This window comes from the organism of the source record quoted next, unplaced genomic scaffold (genome assembly GCF_019419815.1).
Source record: "Pyrus x bretschneideri cultivar Hongxiangsu unplaced genomic scaffold, Pyrus_bretschneideri_v1 Contig6, whole genome shotgun sequence".
Taxonomy (NCBI): domain Eukaryota; kingdom Viridiplantae; phylum Streptophyta; class Magnoliopsida; order Rosales; family Rosaceae; genus Pyrus; species Pyrus x bretschneideri.
Genome location: NW_025999798.1, coordinates 5566367 through 5580453, shown reverse-complemented (window position 1 = coordinate 5580453; position 14087 = coordinate 5566367). Strand labels below are relative to the sequence as shown.

Below are 14087 nucleotides of genomic sequence, written 5' to 3'. Positions count from 1 at the left end.
AGGAGCAGGGTGTTAAACATCAATGCCCAATGTCATGCAGTAATCATCAAATGTTTGAGACGTAAATTTAACAGCGTTATCAAGTCGAATTGACTTAATGGGGTAATCTAGGAATTGTGCTCGCAACTTAATTATCTGAGTAAGAAGTCTCGCAAAAGCTACATTCCGAGTAAACAAGAGAGAAACATGTGATTATCGGGTAGATATATCAACTAAAACCATTAAATATCGGAATAGTCCTACATGATGGTTAAATAGGACCACAAATATCCCCTTGAATTCTTTGCAGAAATGATGGGGATTCAGCATCAACATTTAGTTGTAATGGTCTAATTACCAACTTCCTTGAGAACAAGCCTTGTAAGGGTTATTATTAAGATAACAATGTGTCTCCTCAATAATGGATGTTTATTAGAGTTGGTAATGATCCTACGCATTATGGTAGATCTGGGTGACCCAGACGGTCATGCCAAAGCATGTAAACTTTTCAATCAATGAACTTATGGTTCATGACAGTATGTGATTCAACTGTCTTTATGTATGTATAATACAATCCACTTGTCAAATCATGCATCTTCTCTAATATACACTTTTGGGTATCATTGGAGGTAATGCATATATACTCCATATTTTCTGCACTTTTCATTTCAATGTGGTATCCATTTAAACGTATGTCTTTAAAACTCAACAAATTTTAGGTAGATCGAGTAGTGTACAACGCATTATGTATGGACAATATTGTTCCATTTGGTAACATAATCTGGGTTTTCCCTGAGCCTTCAATTACATCTGAAGGACCTGATATTGTTGTTACCCTTACTTTTGTAAGCATTAATCTTGAGAAATACTTTCGATCTCAAAGTATTATATGTGTGGCTATGCAGTCTGCTAGACAAATATCTCCGTCATTTCTCATGTTTTGAGAATGACCATGGTTTTTATCCATGCTCTCTGAGTAAGGAATTACAGTTAAAATCAAGTTATAACAGGAAATTTAAACGCCACTTTTATTGAATTTGAAATGCTAGTTTTGAACTACAAGTTTAGTACATCAAATATAAACGATTTAGTCGGACCGGTATATTTCATTCCGCATTTCCACAATAAAATCTGAGACATCTAAGTGGGTTGTGTTCAACTTCTCTGATAAGTCACACATTGGATCATGTATATCTATTGGTTTAACCTGGTCGAGAAAACTGGTCTTAACACCCTTTTCCTTGATGGATGCTTGATATAAATCCATCAGATGTTTTGGGGTACGACAAGTTCGCGCCCAGTGCCCATTGCCACCATACCTATGACAGACTCCTTTAAAGTTTTTGAGAGCATTGTTCATAAGAGCTTTGCCTTTGTGGCGATTCACATTTTTAAAGCTCGGGCCTGAATTATGCCTTGGAATCTGGTTGTGAAACTGAACACCATGATTTTTACTTTTCCTGTTCCACCGTCCTCGCCTGTGGCCATGTTCTCGTTTATAATTATTACCACCAGAGGATGTGGTGTTCACTTCAAGGGAAGCAACATTCATTTTTAGGAATGATGCATATCTAGTAAGTCGGGACTGATAATTTTTCATTAGGAGCTTATTCTTTTGTTCAGCTACCAGGAACACAGATATCAGCTGGTTGTATTTAATGAAACCTCGTTCTCTATACTAATGCTACAGGAGCACGTTTGAGTCATGAAAGGTGTTGAAAGTCTTTTCCAGCATATTATCCTCATTGATGGTACTGCACCATCTTAGATTGCAGTAAGATTAAATTTACAGTTCAACATGGGCAATTGTACAGCACAATCTTGGATTGCAATAAAATTAACATAAATAAATACTAGGTTAGTAATCAAGATCTACACCAAACAAGAAATCAAAAATATATGTAACTGTTAGGTTGAGAACTAAAAACAGGCATGGTGCAAACAGTTCTTCGCAAGAGTATATCCAGCAATTGAGACAGAGAAAGAAGATGAACAGTAAAATCCTTAGAGGAAACTTTTTTTTTTCTCTTTCGTTCGGCGAAGAGAAATGAGAAAATGGTTAGATTTTAGAAAGTCGTGTTGATAATGTGTTATAAATAGGTAAAAGTTAGAGAAATAACATTTACTAGTGAAATGAGCGAAACAGATGTAAAATATCACATTGTAACTATAACACAAGGGGAGATGACCAATAAAAAAGGGAGGGATAGATAATGTTATTGATCTGTCTTGTTCTATCTGTATTTTGATAGTATACGGAGCACTCTATTTATAGAGCAATTCCAGCACACAACTTTTGAAAAATACGATCTCCTTCATTTCAAAGTCGACATTACTATGTCGGTATTGAAAAATCTACCAATGTTTTCAATATCACTGTGGGCATTCATTAACCCACCAATATTTTCAACATACAAATTATTGTATTTTTTATTTGTAAGTAAAATGTTTTATGTTCGACGACATATTTAATATAAGATTTGGACACCTAAATGGTTGGCTCATCGAAAATATTTTTAAAATATGTACGGAATTGTATTAACTGATTATGCGTTGTACTTAATAAAGGCTTGAAAAACAAGAAAATTGAGGTTCGAAAGTTACTTTTACAAAAATTTTGCACTTGCACATTTGAGCAAAACTAGTACAAATCAAACCATGTAAATAAATTTAACAAAATTTAAACTACAGTACCTGAAGGTTGAAGTGACAATGATTGTAAATCCTACCAATTGTGACCTTTTGGGCAAAGATATTTTTTGGCGCTTTAGTATAAAAGTACGATTTTGTTGTAAAAATGAATGGTCTCGTGTCTTCTGTCTATTATTTAGTTTGAAAGGATGACCTATACTTTTATAAAATTGTCAAATAGAATGGTTTGGTAGGTTTGTTAAGTTGAAAGACACTTTGCCTATAAAACAATAATCCAGGCAAAATAGGAGATATGCACGGCAAGAGAAGAGGAAAGAAAGATAGAAGGGAATTGAGAAGAAAAATATAAGTTAGCCATACCAAGGCTAGAGAGAACGAGAGAAAATAATGAAAGTTATTTTGTATTCCTATTATTTTAGATAATAAAAAAAAATATTATTCCAGTCCCCAAGACATAGGCACACTTATCGAATCTCATTTAAATTCAAAATTTTCAAACATTTTTCATTGATTTTTCATATATTTAACTACACATCTGTCCTCGATTTCACAACAAATTTTACTTTATAACGATATTTGTTTGTTTCTTACGTCAATTGGACGAGTAGGAAATGAAATTGAAGCATATGGATGTAAATTTGATGTGGTGAAGTGAATGAGTGAAAAAATGGGAAAAACAGGTCGCAAGTACAAAACTGACATCCAAACAGAAAGAAAATGTCAATCAACATAACACGCTTGCTGGACTCCACCGCGAAGGGTTTTTCCAATTCCCTTTTGCTTCATCAATCTTCAACGTAAACCAGAGAAGAAGCAGACGGCTGCCACTCCACTCCCATTTTCCAATTCGATCCCACGCCCAGGCTTCACGACGCCGTTTCACCCCTAGGTATGCCCCTACACTCTGATATGTCAGCTTCTTTGTATTCACCTCAATTTTACTTCTTTACTGCGAATTTCAATTGCTGTCCGCCAGTAGATTCTTGGGTTTTATTGGGTTTTAGCCACAAATCATGAGAACCCGGTTTCTTTCTTTAATTCTTGTTTTTGATCAATTGATTTGGACTAACAAATTTTCAGTATTCTGAAAAAAAATTGGAACTTTTAGTTGGTATTGGAATCTTGATAGTATTGGGTGTTCAATTATGTTGAATTTTGGATAAAGGAAGTGGAGGAATTAGGGTACGGATTTGTTTGAATGTGAGTGTTGTTTGTTGCTTGTTTTTGTGTGTGAATAGAGAATGCAGAATCCTGAGGGGGTCCAAGTGGATGGGGAAGTGGAGTCCTGCAGCATCGGTTGCAACACCCGAGTTTGATGAGTGGGCAAATTTTGGGGACCAAGATATCATGCAGCAGCACTCCGCGATTCGAGCAGAGGAGGCTGAGAAAATTCCCTTTCTTGGGGACAAGGCAATACTCAAATGTCTAGACTTTGTTAACATTCAATGTTATGCAACCGGGTTTTGAACCTTTTGTTGTGTGTTAAATGTGCAGGAACCACTCTCATCGCTGGCATCTGAATATCGATCAGGCAGCGCTATCTTGTTGGAGAAAATAAAGGTTTCCTAATTGTCGTCTGCTCTCTAGTTTGTCCCTTCCATTCTTTATGATATTAGGTTCTTATGGAACAAATTGTAACTACCCTTTATGCAGCTTCTCGGTGAACAATATGCTGCTATTCGGCGAACAAGAGGAGATGGGAACTGCTTCTTCCGAAGCTTTATGTTTTCATACCTTGTATGTCCCTTGGAACTGCATTCGTTTTTTTATATGTGGGGTGTCTACCTGTAAGCGTGACACAAGTATGTAGTCTGGTCTCTTGGCTGTTAATAAATTTTTGAGCTGTCCAAATAGGAGCATATTTTGGAATCACAAGATCAAAGTGAAGTTGACCGTATCAAGGCCAATGTTGAACAGTGCAGAAAAACACTTCAAAGCTTGGGTTACGCAGACTTTACTTTTGAGGATTTTTTTGCGGTAACTTCCTACTTTCACTTTTACACTGTATTGTTGGTTTATTCATTTCTCTTCTTCTATTCCGAATGCATATGTGATATTCAGTAAAGCCACTGGTTTTATGTGTAAGCCTTTTGGATTTGAACACGGCTTGACGCTTTGCAGATGAATAAGTTTTTTGTATGATCAACTATTGAAAGTCACATGATAGCTGATATATATGCACCATATATTTCATGCATTTAGAGAATATCAGCAGGGAATCACATATTTTACTACCCGATTTTCCAGAGCAGTTTTAGCCCAAATATAATAGAATTTCAAAGGCCTCAGGCATTCACATAAATCTGATCACATAGAATCAAGTTGGACAACCATGCATAGCTAACTCATAGGCCCATGGTTCTATGGTTTGATGCTCACTTTCATATACAAAAGCTACCAAAGAATTTCATCCATTGAGGGGTGATAAAACCATCTAGAATCTGGTGTCGTCCTGTCATGTGTAAGTTGGTCAGGCAAGATTCAAGAATGATGATACATCTATGCTTTTAAAGAAAATGAGATATTCACTTTCTTACATATAGTTATTTGGTCGACGAGGAGGTCTTCATGTCAATTTCAGGAAATAAGGATTTGTTTAAAGTTTCCAGTTAGTTTCATTCCGATCTTTTTCGTGTTCATAAACTTGGCCTGAATTTATAATATCATGAATATCCACTCGTAAAAAAAAAAAAACTATGATCTCAAATTCCTGGAAACTTTTCAGTTATTCCTTGAGCAGCTGGACAGTGTTCTTCAAGGAAATGAAGATTCCATAAGGTGTGGATAGTTCCTTTACGTGGCTTTTTGTTGACTATTAAATATTGAAAGTAGTTTGATGCTAGTTTTGAGATGTGTGCCTAACTGTAATCAGCATGATTTGTTATTTCTTACAGTCATGATGAGCTCATACGTAGGAGCCGAGATCAGTCAGTATCTGACTATGGTGAGTGGCTATAAATGAAACAGTTCTTAGTGTGCTGTTTTATCCCGCTACAATTACCTGACACATTTGGTTGGTTAGTTGTGATGTTTTTCAGATTTGTTACCTCTGGCGAAATACGGAAACGCTCAGAGTTTTTTGAACCTTTTATATTCGGATTGACCAATGCATCTGTAGAGCAGGTTTGTTCAATGAAAACTTTTCAACCAATGATTTATTTGTTCTATAGTGGTTGACCAAATTACTCAATTCAAGGCTACTGCGCAAAGTTTCTTGAGAAAGAATATGAAAATGATTAAATCATATATAATGTAAGATATAGTGATGTGTTTCAACTTTCAATCTATCTTGTCTAGAAAATGGTGGTCTCTTCGCTTCTTATCTACCTAATTCATGTTGGACTGTGCTGCTAATTTTGTTCTCTGCATTAAGCTACAAATTCCTGTGTGGTTGGAAGTCAATCTTGCCGAAAGAGTTTAATTCAGAAAGCAATTTGAGATTTCCATAAATGTCAATATCGGATTTCTCATATGTGGTTTTTCTTAATAGTTTTGCAAGTCAGCCGTGGAACCAATGGGTGAAGAAAGTGACCATGTGCACATCACTGCCCTGTCAGATGCACTTGGCGTGCCAATCCGTGTGGTGTACCTAGACCGTAGCTCATGTGATAATGGTGGTGTTAGCGTGAATCATCATGATTTCGTTCCTGCTGGAAGCGATGCTCCAAAAGCTAGTGAGGGCTCTGAGAAAGTGACTCCCTCTATTACCTTGCTATATCGCCCAGGCCACTACGATCTTCTCTACCCGAAGTGATGCTCTCACCTGTTCCTGTAAGTACATCTTGCATATGTTCAAGGGCTCTCATTTAGTTGGAGAATGTAACTTTGCTCTGAACTGTTGAAAGTAAGTGAGACCAGAAACACAACATTGCCTGAAAAAAAAAGGGAAATCGGTTTAGGACTGCCATCTGTAAGAGAGCAGGACGTAATTTCATCAACGATAAGAAATTGCAATTTAAATAGTGGCTGTTGCTTCTGTAATGGATGTTTGCAATTTGAAAAGGAACTGTTGCTTTGATTTCTGTAATGGTTGTTACTTCATTCATGCGCATGCTTAGGGTTCATTAAGTCGATTTCTTGCGACGAAAACATTTTGAACATAAATAAGTGAAAGTAGACGATTAACTGTTCCGGAGAGATTTACAAGGCGAAGTACTCAACCCCATGCAAGCTGAGTACTTCGACTCATTAATGTAGAAAGTTCATATCGAGCCACAACCAGTTACCATGATGTACGAGTGGGTGGCTGTCGATGAGTGATCGGCAGTTTCCGATCAATTATATGAAGCTATGCATCCCATGGAATCCAGCCACATTATTTCAACACAGAATCTATACAAGAACAATGAGTTTAATTATTCAAAAAAAAAAAAAAAATTAACGCTCTTATGTCTTAATGGTTACAAATGTGTTCCTCCAAAGAACTAAATAAAACATAAACCACAAGAAAAAAAATTACAATCTCTTCTTCCTGCTCAGAAACTGCTATACATAAATTATATTTTTGTTTCTCTTTAAGTAATTACTCTTAAGATCATCCAAAATTTCGAAGCTCCAGCCGATGCTCCTTTTCGTCCTTTGTACTAACTGTTTCGGAATTTAAAGAAAAATGGTGAAAGAAAACCTGGAAAATCGCTTAGCATTGGCTAAGCATTCGTCCTCTAAGGTTTAAACGGGCTTGTAAGAAACACCGCAAGATCTTTCCTTGGCCCTCTCTTAAGCCACCCTAAATATGCATCACCGAAGATTCGGGTGGAAGGAAATTAGAATCTTCTGTACTGTAAGGTTAGTGCCCGGGAAAATATGTGGTGCTTAGTCCGACTCCTTAGCAGAACGGGAACCTGCAGATGTCTCTCCGGTGTAAGAATGCTCTTCGTCTCCAAAACTTGGTGGACTCCCTACATAGCTCTCCTCATGGGTGACTGTTCGAGTTTTCCCAGGTCTTGTGCGAACATTAACCCCCATTGGGAAGGGCACCTGTTGGTCAAGAACTGTCAGTATGTAATCTCTCCATCTTGCATTAATAAGTGTTATCCTCTTATTGTTATTTGGATATCTTTTAAAATTTTGCATTTCCATTTTGAATTTAGTATGCATGCTCCGTCACCATCCGCGTACCTGATCACCGGCATTTGGGCCATCAGTGTTGAAGAGAATGGGACGGCATCGCTTATCCTCATTCATCAAGCTTGAATTCTGGAAGTGTGCAATCAGAGCAGCTTTTCCTTGAATTCGAGCATACGCGAGTGATGCCACCTTCTCACTGTTGAACTTCTCCCATTTCTTCCCGTTGAATGACTGCAAAAATTGGACATTCTTTTTAGCTTCAATTTGCATATGCGTTTTATCATTTTAAAGCTTTACAGAAAACAAACCTGATAAAATGGAACGATCATTCGAGGATCAGTCATATTGATGAACGCATAGCCCACATTGCATTTGTTCTGCAACAGATATGAAGACCATGTTCATCATACAGCTACAAGTGTGAGATTATATATCTGCCACAATATCACAGGAAATAATCCACACAGAACGTCACTTGCCTTAAAATCAATTGGTAGATAAATGAAATCGAAAGTTCCTCGATGGCGTTCATCAATTGCAGCCAATAGCATCTTTGAAGTATACCTATCATCATTCAAACACATTGATCCGAGAATTATTTAAGAGCCAAGAAAGTAATAAAAGGAGCCATTAACAATGAACTTTCTTTCTATTCAGAATTACTTGTTGGGAATGTTCTTTATCATAAGTGTTGTTCGGTTGTCTTCTCCTCGCATAATGCAGTCAACATCCAGTTCATACTGTTTCTTATTGTCTCCCTGATTAACCATGCCTTCATTTCTACGACTTCTTGTACGCTCAGCAGGCAGATCAAATGCATTCATGATGGGAATCATATGGCCTCTTCCAGGAAACATCATGCACCTCTGATGATGGGCTTGCTGCAGTCCTGCATTTTTGTGAGCAATTGGCAGGTCCATGCTGTTTCCACCAACATGAGGAAACATGTTATGAGAAACAAATTCCATTGAATGTGGTGAGTTATTTGAGATTCTCATATTCCCAAGAGAGCCTGGATGAAACCCAGATGCCTCGGGGGATTCCCCTCCATATGATTGTCGTCTGTCCCATAGAGAAGGATTAACCACTGGTGCTGACCCCACATGATGGTTATGCATGGGCAAACCTGGGTTTAACATATGAGATGGTGCTCTAGGAAGTCCATGAATCCGTGTTGGGGGATGGACTGCAGAAATGGGATGAGCTGAAGAAAGTCCATTGACAAATGATGGTAAGTTTGGCCATATCATTCCAGGAGGCTGAGGGTGATAGGAGTTGTTCCATGCATAATGATGTCCAGGAATAGGGCAGTTAACATTGTCGGCAGAGCCAAAAACTGAGGAAGAGAGCAAAAACAGAGGATCGAGATAAGAAAAGATATCAAACTGGAGAAAATTAAAGAAGTGCAGTAGTTTGTTAATCATTCACTTACCACCTTCATTTAGTTCAAATGAGTGCCCGTTGGAGCTTACTCTGGGGAAGTGCCTGTTATCATTTCTTTCTGTTGGTCTGGCATTGATAGATACATTGCCCGGTGAACTGCAGTTGACTGAATTAGTTAAACCACCATGATACTCTGGAAGTGAATGAGGATGGGAAGCTGGAGAGCCACGAATGTCAAATTTCAGCGAGCCTGGTGAATGGACAGACTCAACAAAGCCAGACTGATTCCCAACTGATTCAGCTCTCAGAACAGAAGGTAAGCTGTTAGGAACTCTAGAAGAGACCCCAAAGTGGAATGCATTTTCAAGGGACGCAGCTTGTGCTGCAGCGTGTACAGCCATGATACTTCCATTATCTGTGCAACTGGATGTAACTGATCCATGTGCAACTGGTCCTGTTAACAACTCTTTATGAGACCAAATAAAGAGAATCTGTGCTTCTAAACTAGATCGACGAGGGTTTTTTTAGATAAATACTTTACCAGAAAATCCAGTGATAGAGTCAGAAGGGCTAGTCTGCTGCAGATATAGGCCACATTCATCTTGCTCTAACAAATCTGGAGATAACTGTAGCCCCAAGCTGCAGTGAAAAAAATAATTACCAGATTATAAGAGATTAGTAATTTTCAAACACGGCTTGAGTAAAAAAACACGGAAAATATATACAAGCAAGGAAGCAAAGTAATTGTTCTAGGGCAATACCTCTGTCTTGCACCTCCAGGACGGCTTGGCTCAAGCTTAATTTGCTTCCCGGCAATATCACTCTTGTTTAAGGCATTAAGAGCAGCGTCTGCAGCTCTAATGTCATAAAATTCAATAAATTTGTTATGACTTCTGTTTGGGGTTTCACAGATCTGCAATCCAGATTCAAGAATGACAACGCATTAGAGCTTATGCTTTTGCCATGCACAACTACAAGAAACGGCAGGAAATACTCACCTCTTTGATTTCTCCATAGACACCAAAAACCTGGCGTAATTCATCATTTGAAACAGAAGAATCCAGGTTGAATACAACAAGAGCTCCCTGATTAACATCTTTCTCAGAAGGGTTGTCCTGACAAGAGATAACCCAATTAAAGCAATGTATAGACTACCAATGTAAATCCAACTGTATAACAATAATCATGAAAAATACTGACCCTCTCAAAGCAACCACATGCCTGGTAAAATAACAAAGTTATATCAATATCTAGAGGGATAACATCGTGGGTACTCACCTTTGGAATTGAGTAATGTATGTCAAGCTTGCGACGCCTCAATGGTTTATTCTGCAGTGATTTCATCGCATTACGAGCTGCTCTAATGTCATAATAGGATATCATAACAAAACCGCGGTGCTTGCAGGCTGTATAAAGAGTGCGAATATCTCCATATTGCTGCACATTCGAGTTATCAAAATTTCAGTACTCAATGGCCAAAGAACATGTAATGCTGAAAATGAATACAAATCCCACAACTAAGACGTCTAGCATACCTCAAACAGGGTTCTCAACTCAGAATCTTCAATGTTACTGTTTATATTTCTCACAAACAACGTCCGGGAAGGGTGTTCACCATAAGGGTGTTCCCCCACTACTGAACCATTGCACAACAGACCATTAGAAAGTTCTCCAGCATACTCAGAGTCCTTTAATCCAGTTGCCAAACCGCCATCTCCCAAATCCATCCCTCCAACACTGCTAAAAAGGTCCAACTCCTCCATATTATCCCTAGCACTCAGTTGGACCGAATAGTCAAGCCCATCGGTAACTCCAGAAAGCAACTCGTCATCGTTTGGGAGAAGATTTCCGATGGTTTGGGCCTCAATTTCTTCAAGGGATTCAAAAGCTTCCTCTTCATCATAGTGGGAGGCAACAGTATCAACAGAATGGCCATATAGTGTATTGTTCGACGATAATCTTACTGCATCAGAAGACTTTCATTTTCAACAAAAATCACATAGAAAATAAGCGACAAAACTGAATCAATCAAAGAAACTACAGCCTAGAACAGAGTGGATATCAGCAGAATGGCCATATTGTTTGACAATAATCTCACTGCATGAGAAATTCAACAAAAATCGTGCAGCAAATATGCAATGAAACTGAAGCTACCAAAACAACTACAGCATAGAACACATTAGTCACTAAGAAATTTGAATAAGGCTTCATTTAAGGTTCAAGCACATTAGCTGGCATTGGAAACAGAACTGCACGCAAGGAATACTGAAGTCAGAAGGCTTACACTTCCTACCAAATAGCTCCGACAATGAACTTGAAAAAAGGCTACTCTCATACTGAGCTCCCATCATATTGACTTTACCACCTTCTCCAAAATAAGATGCTGTCTCAACATTTGCATTAGATCTTGCTCCTGAATCATGGTTCATGGTTCTCGACAAATTCAAGGAATGATTTAAGGCTCTCTCTGCTCCCACTGCCTGTCTATTGAAGCCGGGATGCACTTTCTGGTCTTCCATTATGAAAAATTTGGGATGGTCCACAGAATTCACTGTCTGACACTTCTCCAGAGATGATGAAGCGAGTGACTTCTTGCTGGCTGCTCACAAGATTAGAAGCAATACTCAATTGTCAGAATGAAAAGGCATAACAAATACACTTCTTTTTTCCAGGTACAAAAGGGGGCTGACAGCTCTAATTCATACATTTGTTATTAATTCAGGAATTATACTCAATTGTCAGAATGAAAAGGCATAACAAATACACTTCTTTTTTCCAGGTACAAAAGGGGGCTGACAGCTCTACTTCATACATTTGTTATTAATTCAGGAATTACTATATAGTTACTCATGAATTATCCCAATAGAACTTGAGTAATAAGTTGTGACCGAACTTAGCATTGAGGGCGCACTCTGTAACACCCTATTTAATTATAGGCTATTAGGCATGAACATGAAAATTTTAAATGCGTTAGCAAGAGTGAAAACATGGACACGCTTCCAATCCATAATATCAGATTCGTGGGAGAAAGATGTTTCCGAAGAGGCAAAGGTTATGAAATTAATATTATCCACACCCAGAAGCTCAGATGGAATTCACTCAACATTGTAGATCTTCAACTAACTAGCTCAATAGCAAATTGTTACTCCAACCATCCTCTCATTTATTCCTCCACTCCTTATCTTTATCACTGTAATCGTACATTTCATCATGTGGATCGACACCATCAGGTCGTGCTCATCACCACTCCTATCGCCTACTCAAAATTCAGAACTATTTCACTTAACAATAAAACATATCCTCACATTAAAATCCCTCTCAACACCACATATCCATATCCTCCATCTCTTTTCAGGGAAGGTAAGAATAACTTCTGGAAAACTCAAGGTAGATCCAGTTAATGGATAGGTACCTAAGATGATTACTAGAGCTGATGGCACAAAATTACTTTCGGTATGAACACAAGTGGAAAATTCTGTACTGAAATGGTAATATAAAGCGGTAACGGAAACTTCTTGACAGGTTATAACTGTCAGGTAATTTGTCACAGCTGTGGATTAATTGCCACGACATCTTAGACTCTTAGTTCAACAATATATGGTAGTTAGTGGTTACCAAAAGCAAAATATTCTCCCTATTAATCATTAACAGCCTCTAACCGAAGGGTTTCTAATGAATGGTTTAGCAACAAGTTTGATAAGAATTAAAGGGCACGACTGAAACAGTATGCAAGTTGTGGACCAAAATGGTAAGGCAGCAGTTATAGATTGATGGTACTGACCATGATTATCAGGCAAGTTATCTGACTTCCAAAACCCACCCTGCCTCTGCCAAAGTTTTCAATACATAGAATAAGTAAGACTAGAACTAAACAGAAAAAAAGAATTAATAAAACCTCGTTAATATGATAAAACTGCGAATTCACTCAATTTTACTGCAGATAGGAACAGAAGGATGCACAACAAAAATGAATTAATAAAACCTCGTTAATATGACAAAACTGCGAATTCACTCAATTTTACTGCAGATAGGAACAGAAGGATGCACAATTGTTGATTCCTTACTTCATCGGAGAAGAACGACGAGGAGGACAAACCCTTGAGGTCCATTATCTCAGATGGCATGACGAAAATTATACTGCACAAACCAAAACTATTTCAAAAAAATAAAAATAAAAATAAAAGAAGATCTCCAGCGGCCACGTCTAGATACCTATTCAGAATTCTCCTTCCAGCATTTAAAAAAAAATTATGGCACGCCAAAAATCACAACAAACTTGGACAATTTCGATAGTACGAGTTTGGGTGAATTTATGAGATGGAATTCAAAGGGAAAACAATCTACAAGTGGAATGAGCTCAAGATCTCGAACAAATGCAGCTCAATTATGACGAATTCAGAGAAATTCAAACCGCATTTAATAAAAAGAAAGATAGAAATGCAATTCTATCGTAAATACCGAATCCAAAAGAATCACACAATTCATTTAGTACCAAATCCGCCAGCAATACACGAAGATCAGCGAGATCACGAACAACAATAATTAAACAACAAAAAAAAAAAAAAAAGGAAAATTAAATCACTCAGGCGAAAATTGAAGGAGGAATTCAGCTCACCTGTGAAGTTGCAGATTGCAAAATCAAAGTCCGAGCTGCTCAGCTGCCGAGAACACCAATCAAACGACGAACAGCCGAACTGGGACGTTGAAATCGCAATTGGAGTCCGGACCAGACAGAGGAACAAAGAGAGAGAAAGCCAGAGATAGAAGGAGGAGAGAACGAGAGGGGAATTTAAAACGAGGATGCGGAGGAGGAGGAGGGAGAGACGAGGAGGATACAAAAAAAGGAATAAATTACGGCATAAGGCAAGGGGATTGGAGAAGGGATCATCTAGGCATCTGTGCCGTGTAAGATTCTCTTAAGCTTCTCTGATGCTCTTTTTACCTGCATTGCACGTTAACCATTTTTTTTCTCTTCTTGTCTTTATGCCTTGTTCATTCTCTTTGCT

The 14087-nt window shown here is 38.0% G+C and overlaps 2 protein-coding genes across 6 annotated transcripts; one reads left to right on the top strand and one right to left on the bottom strand.

Moving 5' to 3' along the window:
* Positions 1-3872: 3872 nt before the first annotated feature.
* Positions 3873-6653, top strand: LOC103944768 (OVARIAN TUMOR DOMAIN-containing deubiquitinating enzyme 1-like). The gene is given in 9 exon segments (XM_009355241.3): positions 3873-3917; positions 3919-4041; positions 4126-4191; positions 4285-4368; positions 4486-4608; positions 5357-5409; positions 5526-5575; positions 5654-5754; positions 6122-6653. Coding segments are annotated over 9 exon segments (909 nt in total). The 3' UTR covers positions 6386-6653.
* A 273-nt stretch (positions 6654-6926) lies between these two features.
* LOC103967251 (protein MEI2-like 4) lies at positions 6927-13836 on the bottom strand. Of its 5 annotated transcripts, none has more exons than XM_009380527.3 (15): positions 13697-13836; positions 13146-13218; positions 12863-12908; positions 11366-11680; positions 10617-11044; positions 10360-10518; positions 10080-10196; positions 9843-9994; positions 9623-9720; positions 9131-9547; positions 8362-9034; positions 8178-8262; positions 8007-8075; positions 7750-7929; positions 6927-7608 (listed from the first exon to the last, which is right to left on the bottom strand). In XM_009380527.3, the coding sequence occupies exons 2-15, from the start codon at positions 13203-13205 to the stop codon at positions 7444-7446; spliced, it is 2964 nt and encodes a 987-aa protein (XP_009378802.2). In that variant the 5' UTR covers positions 13206-13218; positions 13697-13836; the 3' UTR covers positions 6927-7443. The 5 variants fall into 5 exon arrangements, with proteins under 5 accessions (XP_009378802.2, XP_048427410.1, XP_009378803.2 ...); XM_048571453.1 differs by having other exon boundaries at positions 9134-9547; XM_009380528.3 differs by having other exon boundaries at positions 9131-9535.
* Positions 13837-14087: the final 251 nt, after the last annotated feature.